This window comes from Pelodiscus sinensis, chromosome 1 (genome assembly GCF_049634645.1).
Source record: "Pelodiscus sinensis isolate JC-2024 chromosome 1, ASM4963464v1, whole genome shotgun sequence".
Classification (NCBI taxonomy): domain Eukaryota; kingdom Metazoa; phylum Chordata; order Testudines; family Trionychidae; genus Pelodiscus; species Pelodiscus sinensis.
In genome coordinates this window covers 250,591,063-250,598,722 of record NC_134711.1, presented here as the reverse complement: position 1 = coordinate 250,598,722, position 7,660 = coordinate 250,591,063, and the positions used below count along the sequence as shown (strand labels likewise).

At 45.0% G+C, this 7,660-nt stretch overlaps 1 protein-coding gene across 1 annotated transcript; it reads right to left on the bottom strand.

Annotated features, from left to right (window-relative positions):
• Positions 1 to 6,327: 6,327 nt before the first annotated feature.
• On the bottom strand, positions 6,328 to 7,353 carry OXGR1 (oxoglutarate receptor 1). Its single transcript, XM_006119714.3, has one exon. It carries the CDS (start codon positions 7,351 to 7,353, stop codon positions 6,328 to 6,330), a length of 1,026 nt encoding a protein of 341 aa, XP_006119776.3.
• Positions 7,354 to 7,660: the final 307 nt, after the last annotated feature.

The following is a 7,660-nucleotide window of genomic DNA, read 5'->3' as shown; positions in this document are numbered from 1 at the left end:
TCCCTTATTTCAAGAGGGATAAGGGATCTTTCGAAAAAGGCTTTATTTTCCGCAAGATCAGCATCTAGACTGGTGCTTTTTTCCGGCAAAGCTCCGTGCTGAAAAAAAGCGGCAGCCATTTTTATGCTAATGAAGCGGGGGAGATTTAAATCCCCGCTTCATTAGCAATTACGATATGTCTAATTTACATCCCTTTTACGAAAAAGGGATGTAGTCTAGACGTAGCCCTTTAGTTAGTCTACTAAAGGATGATCTGTCAGCATTGTCTTTGGTGTATGTTCTCAAGCATCAGTTAATCTGGGGTAAGCAACGGGGAGAAATCTGATGTGATTTTAGGTTTAAGTGGCTTTTTGCCAGGAAGTTCAGTTTGTTTCAAGCGGCAAGATGAACTGAAAAGTCTGTGGGTAACAGTCTGTGACTCACTGGCAAGAATAGCATAGGGGTCTAGGAGTTCAGATTTGTTACTGGCTTAGTGAAATCTAATTGCAGAAACTGGTGATAGGTTCTATCTTTGTTTGCTGAGAGTCAACCCTGAGGTTGGCACTCATGGCTGTGAGCCACTCCAGTCAGCGTGACAGCACGCAGTAGGTCTGGGCAAGGATTTTAGCAGAAGGGTTGCAGAGGAAAGGATGGATCACTTGCAATGACTGATGGTTCCCCATATTGGGGGGAGCACATCTAAAGGGTTGTGTCTCCCCTGCCAACTAATCCCTGCCCTGCACCCAGCACCAGGCTGCAACACTCTCCCTGCTTCATGTTACCTGTGTTGAAGGGAGGGCTCCCTGTTCTCTCGCTGCACCTCCCCCTGCACATTCAGCCATTCTCCCTGCAGCTGGGCAAGGAGCAGGACTGAACCACTTCTGCCTGAGAGAGCCTGGCTGAAAAGCAATGGCAGTGGGCCACTCCCATGTGAACTCTGCTGCCAGGATCTGAGTGAGATGGAGCCCTTTCCCCCTCCCCCGCCCACATTCCACCCAGCATGCTTGTGAGCCCAGGGAGGGTCCAGAGCTGGCTGCTACTGCCTCCCAGCCAGGTTCCCTCAGGCAGAAGGACTCCATCCACCTTCCCACCCAGTTGCCTGGGATAGAAGCCAAACATGCTGGGGGAGAGGCACAGGGAGAGGACAAAGCCCCCCTTCTTTCCTCTTCCCAGCAAGACAGTCAGGGGAGCACTTCATCCCTTCTTATCCTCCTACACCTCACCTTTGCCTGATGTTGTGCATTAAAAAGTCAACAGGGTTTGGACACCAGCCTGTACGTGCTGGAAAGAGTAAAAGGAACAGAAAATGACAGCAAGTTTGTCAGTTTGGATGTCAAGAAATATGGCGGAAATATGAATTGCATATAGTGATATTACATGAAGGAAGATCTCTGTCAAGAATAATTAATACCTTGTTTCACTGGTATTGAGTGCTGTATTTTTTTTTCTTTCCTTTCTTCCATCATCACCTTATATTCTTTTCCCTTCTTTACTGCATAAATGGAATCGATAAAACACAATTAATCACAAGAAAAATATAAATATGGAAAAAATCCCAAAGGCACGATTAAATAACTTCCTTTCTGAAGTATGAGTCCTGGGCTTTATTTGCCATGTAAGCACTGCTAACATGACTAAGACCTGTCTCCAGGGAGTGATCACCAGTCCCTGGTCTATTTTAGGTATTAGTGACACCTGCTATTGTGTAAACAAAGAGCTCTGAAATAAGATCTTGAAAGATAAAATGCCTAAAAGTTCACCATTAAAGATTCCACAAATAAAGATTGATGATGTTATGCATTGCGCTTTCATGCAGCAACCCACAGAGGTTGTGTTTTCTCTCTCTCTCTCCTTATAACCTGTTTTATAATTTGACTTTTATTTTTGAAGGTCTTCCAGCTCAGGGATTGAACTCTCATTTTACTTTTCTACGTTCAGGTCTCACAATATGGCTCAAATAAAGATGCTTTTCTTCCTCACCGGTTTGTCTAAAGTGTCTTTGTTTCTACTCAGGCACTAAGCAAATGAGACACTTGAGTCAAATGAGCCACTATTTTTATCTGCTTTTAGGAAAACAAGCCTTGAAATATTTAATCACTGGGTTGAGCTAATGTTTTCCCAAGGTTTAATTGCACACCAACTACCTAAAGCCAACTTCAGCTGACACTACTGATTGACTGATTTCTTCTACTTTCAGAAAACAACTGAGCCATGGAGGAACAACAAAGTATTTTCTTTCCAGAGTAGGGACAAATCAACACAATTGTTTGTCTGCATAAGTTCAGGAAAAGGCTGAACAGCATTTTGTTAATTTTGGGAGAGTGGAGGGAGGATCTATAGGTTTTTGTTTAACTTAGACTCACTCACCCTGCATTTTCAGAATAGAACACAATGCCTGATATAAGTGGTCACCAAGTTTTGCTTGCACTTGTAGTTCAACTCCGTTACCATGTCAGCCATAGGAGAGACCTACATTAGGCTTACATTATCCAGCAGTTTTGCCTGAAATTCCATGGCATTTCCTTCCAAGGGTTTGGCTACTTCAGTGTATTACAGATGTGGGGCCCACAGGCAGGTCCATCGACAGGAGGGGGGCAAAGAGGGCAACTGCCCCATGGCCTAGCAATTCCAAAGAGCCTGGGGCTCCCAGCTGCTGCTGGTGTTACTGCAGCGACAGCAGCGACAGTGGCCGGAGCCCTGGACCCTTTAAATCATCACTGGAGTCCCATGCTCCAGAGCCCCAGGCAATGTTCTCCAGAATGCTGAGGCAGCCTGGGAGAAGTTGGTCCCAGCCCTACGTCTTCTACATGAGGATCCCCCTCTGGGGCGCAGAGACAGGGACCCCTCTGCCTTGCCAAGGAGCCCAGCAAGGCTTCTAATCCCCCTGCCTGTAGGCTGCATGCAGTTCATCAGGGTAAGTTTCTGAAGGGCCAGTGAATACTTTGTTTACCCGAGTGTCTGCAGGTGCAGTGCCATGTAGCTCCCAGTGGCTGCAATTCGCTCTTCCCAGCCAACGGGAGCTGCAGGAAGCAGTTCCCATTGGCCGGGAATGGTGAACCTTGGCCATTGGGAGCTGTGGATGTTCATGTAAACAAAGTGCCTGGCAGCCTGCCAGTAACCAAACCTGACAAACCATCTGGCATGCTGGAGATTCCCCACCTCTGGCACCGTGTTATGCTATAATTAAAGTGGCAAGCCTCCTTAGTGGGGATGCAGTTGTGCCAGTATAAAAGTGCTAATGCTTATTCTGTCTTGGTAACTTTTATTGTGGTATAAATGTGTCCACACTGAGACTTTTACCCAGCAATGAAAGTAACACATTTCTTTCAGGGACTACCTTACTGCAACCCAGGTCCCTCCCAGCGCTTTAAATAGCTCTCTGCAGGCTTTTGCTGCAGCTCAGACAGCTTTTGCCAGAACTGCACACCTAGGCACACCTGCTAACTTTCACCTCTGCTTTTACCAGTACAGGCAGTCCCCGAGTTACGTGGATCCGACTTATGTCGGATCCCTACATACGAACGGGGCTTTTCTCGCTGCGGAGGACGCAGGCGGCGAGACCGCCTGTGTCCTCTGCGGCGAGAAAAGCCTGGTCTGCTGGGGTGGGGGGGGGGCGCACTAGCTGCGCCTCCCCCCAGCAGACCAGGGAGACGCGGAGCAAAGCCGCGGAGGACGCGGGCGGCGGGACCGCGGCACCTCTTGGCGGTCCCGCCGCCCGCGTCCTCCGCGGCTTTGCTCCGCGTCTCCCTGGTCTTCTGGGGGGGAGGGATGCAGCTAGTGTGCCCCCCCTCCAAAGCAGACCAGGCTTTTCTCGCCGACGCCTGGGGTAGAGCAGCTGGGGCGCTGCCGGGTTGGTCCCGCAGCACTGCTCCTCAGCGCTACTGGACCAACCCGGCAGCACCCCAGCTGCTCTGCCCCAGGCGCCCCCAAGTGAGCCGCTGTTGAAACTGACCAGCGGCTGACTACAGGAAGCCCGAGGCAGAGCTGCTCTGCCCCGGGCTTCCTGGAATCAGCCACTGGTCAGTTTCAGCAGCGGCTGACTTGGGAACACCCGGGGTAGAGCAGCTGGGGTGCTGCTGGGTTGGTCCCCGCAGCGCCGAGGTGCAGCGCTGCGGGGACCTATCCAGCAGTGCCCCAGCTGCTCTGTCCCAGGCGTCCAGATTCAGCTGCTGTTGAAACTGATCAGCGGCTGATTCCAGGAAGCGCGGGGCAGAGCAACTCTGCCTCGGGCTTCCTGTAGTCAGCCGTTGGTCAGTTTCAACAGCGGCTGAATCTGGACGTCAGTTCCGACTTACATACAAATTCAACTTAAGAACAAACCTACAGTCCCTATCTTGTACGTAACCCGGGGACTGCCTGTACACCCATGTCAGCAAACAATGTGTTAGTGTATGTCTACACGCATACTTATTTTGGAGTAAGTTATTCCAGAAGATATATTCTGAAATATCTTATTTCGAAATACAGCGTCCACACTGCAGGGAAGCCTCAGAATTAGTCTGAGGCAGGCTCCCCTAATGTTGACGCGCTATCTTGATTTAGAGCCCCAGGAAGCTCTGGAGAGAAATTACTTAGAATCGCCCTGGCGAGGAGCTATTTCAAAATGGCAGCATTGGAGCATCCACACTGCAGCTATTTCGAAATAGCTATTTTGGAAGAAGAGTTATTCCTCATGGAATGAGGTTTACATTATAGAAGTCGGAATAAGCCACCCATTATTTTGATGTTATTTTGAAATAATGGAATTGCTGTGTAGATGTCCACATTTTTTTGGAATAATGTTAGTTATTCCAAAATCACGGTGCGGTGTAGATGCTACCTAAGTCTTTAAAGTGCCACTGGACCCCTTGTTGTTTTTGGTGAAACAGACTAACATGGCTACCTCTCTGAAACCCTCAGAGGGGTAGCCGAGTTAGTCTATAACAGGAAAAACAAATAGACTAATAGTACCTTAAAGATTAACAAAACATGTAGATGGTATCATGAACTTTTGTGGGCCCAATCCACTTCTTCAGATAACTGGAGTATTAGAAGTTCAGATCCGAGAATAAAATATTCTAATACTCCAGTCAGCTGAAGACATAGGTTGCGCACATGAAAGCTCATGATATCATCTACATGTTTCGTTAGTCTTTAAGTGTTACTAGTCTTTTTTTTTTAACGTTTTTTTTTCTGAAACCTGATACCTGTAATTGACATACTGCTGCTCCAGCTTTCAAGCTGATTCACACTGGGAATTTAAGACTTGGGGGTTGTGCAAAGTAAGTTGAATTTAACAACTGCTAATAATGTGCTGACAGCCTGATTAGACTACTAGGGAAACAAGAGTGAAACACTTTGGAGCTGGTCTGTGCTTGAAAGCTGGAGCAGTATAATTGTACATTGACCAAGGTCACATATGCAAAGTATTGTAAAGCCATTATGTAGCACAACTCAGATCCTATTAATTAGAATTAATTGTGGGTTTGCACCATAAGAAACATGGGATGTTTTGTTCCCCCACAATAATCACACTACATTGTTATGTAGCCATCTCTGAGTTTGAATCAAAGGTGCATGGTTGAAGCCAGGTATCTGGCTCAGTGACATACACCATGCATGACTGCCACCTAGTGGCTACTAAGCAAAGTCCACACTTTAATAAAAAACCACCTATAACAAAAATAGGCAATATAAAATAATGAACACCTTAAATGGTTTCAGTAGTGCTTGCAAAATATTATCAGTGTTTGATGCTTTAACGTTTAAAATATATTCAGAACTGTAGATTTCAACATCCGCAATATATATCAAAATTTTAGTGTAGTTCTATTACTTACTTAATTAAGAAATGGCACTCCTTAGAACATACTAGTTTTTATATTGTTTTATTAAATGCTTGGCAAAATAATATACCGTGTTTATAACTCAACATTTCAGTAGTCATTGTCTGCTTCATTTGGCACAGACTATTCAATTAAATACTGTATCAATGATAACATTGAAGTCAATGCAAGTTGTACTCGTGTTGTGAGGTCAAAAATGAGGTACCCATCATGTTTAAAATATGCTGTTGGCAAATCCATATTGAATGAAGTATTAACTCAACTGAAAGTAAGGTGGTGGGGCATTTTCCACCATGGCCTAGGGAATAGGGCATTTGCCTGGGGAGGGCAGGGTGGCAGGTTCTCGTTTAAATTAAAAAACTTTAATTTAAAACTAATACAAGTCACCCAGGAACGAGGACATACATATAGCCTCATCCTAAAACTCAGCAGTTTTGGAGGGTAGAGAAGCCATTTGCAATTTTATTAGGAAACAAATAAAACTGAATACTAAAGACAAGTGCAAAAGGATGACTTTGTAATTTTAATTAATTCCAGACTTATTGACATCACTGTTGCTCCCAGTGTGCTGCACATAGTTGCTTAACTTGCATCTAGAAAGAGAAAGGATGGCCTGCTGGAAGTTGTCTCCCATTGCAACATAAAGTAAGAGGTTACCACATGTGTTCAGTGCAGCCAATGGTCTAGAGACAATGTAAGCTGCATGGATTTGATTTTCCATCTGGCAGCTAATTGGTTGAAGTCTTAATTCTACCCGAACTCCCCTCAAGACATGAAAGGGTAGAAAGCACACATAAAAAACCACCAAGAGGAGAATGGCAAGTCTGCGAGCTTTCTGTTTATAACAAGCATGAGTATGAGGCCCTCTAGCCAAAGTGTAAATAATGACCGTGTAACACAGAGTCACAACTACTAATGGCAGGTAGAAGAGTAACCCAGACAGAAGCCAGATATACCACCTAATAGTGTCCAGGTTTTCAGAACTAGTAAGGTCCAGGCAAACGGATTGGTTTTCTTCCTGTTTCGAGGTGATCAAAAGGTTGACAGGACTGACGGCCACCAAGGAAATCACCCAAACAGCAGCACAAGCCACCACTGCCCATCTCTTTTTCTGCACAGAGAAGAATTTCATCGGATGGACAATCACGAAGTAGCGAAAGATGCTGAAGCAAGTGAGGAAGAGGATGCTGCTGTACAAGTTGAAGTGGAAACCAAAACGGATAAACTTACACATGAAGTCTCCAAAGATCCAGTGTTCTCCACTGGCATAGTAATGTACCAAGAAAGGAAGGCTTGTTAAATACAGTAGGTCTGTGAAGGCCAAATTCAGCATAATGATGGTGCTGCTCTTCCAGGGCCTCATTTTGAAAGTGTATACAGAAATTGCAATAATATTCCCTGGGAAGCCCACCAGAAAGATAATGCTGTACATAAAAGGAAGATAAAAATTCTTCAGAAGGACGTCTACATCGGTACAGTTTGTGAAAGCAGCAGCAAGGTTTTGCAACACAGTTACGTTGGCAAAATCTTCAGTTGTATTCATGGCCATTTTCTTACTGCTTTAGGAAATTGTAAAGAAAAGAAAAATATTTATTTTTCACGAATAACTTAATACAGTGCTTTAACCATAGCACTATATAATGGACTTTCACAGAGAAACAAAGAGTCTGTTAAAATACTTGTAATAAAGGTTGCTCTCAGTCTGAAAAAAAATCAAGTTTAATTGCCAAATTTAATAGTAGTATCTTTTTTGAGTAAGAGAAGGTCTTGTTGCATTGGTGGGAGCTGGCTGATGAGGTGGCCTTTGTTTTCTGAAGTTTCAATGTATGGTATTTTCAACTGATCTGCTCAGTATT

Excerpts from the sequence above, each read along its gene's own strand:
- OXGR1 (XM_006119714.3), bottom strand. The coding sequence starts at position 7,353 with ATGGCCATGAATACAACTGAAGATTTTGCCAACGTAACTGTGTTGCAA.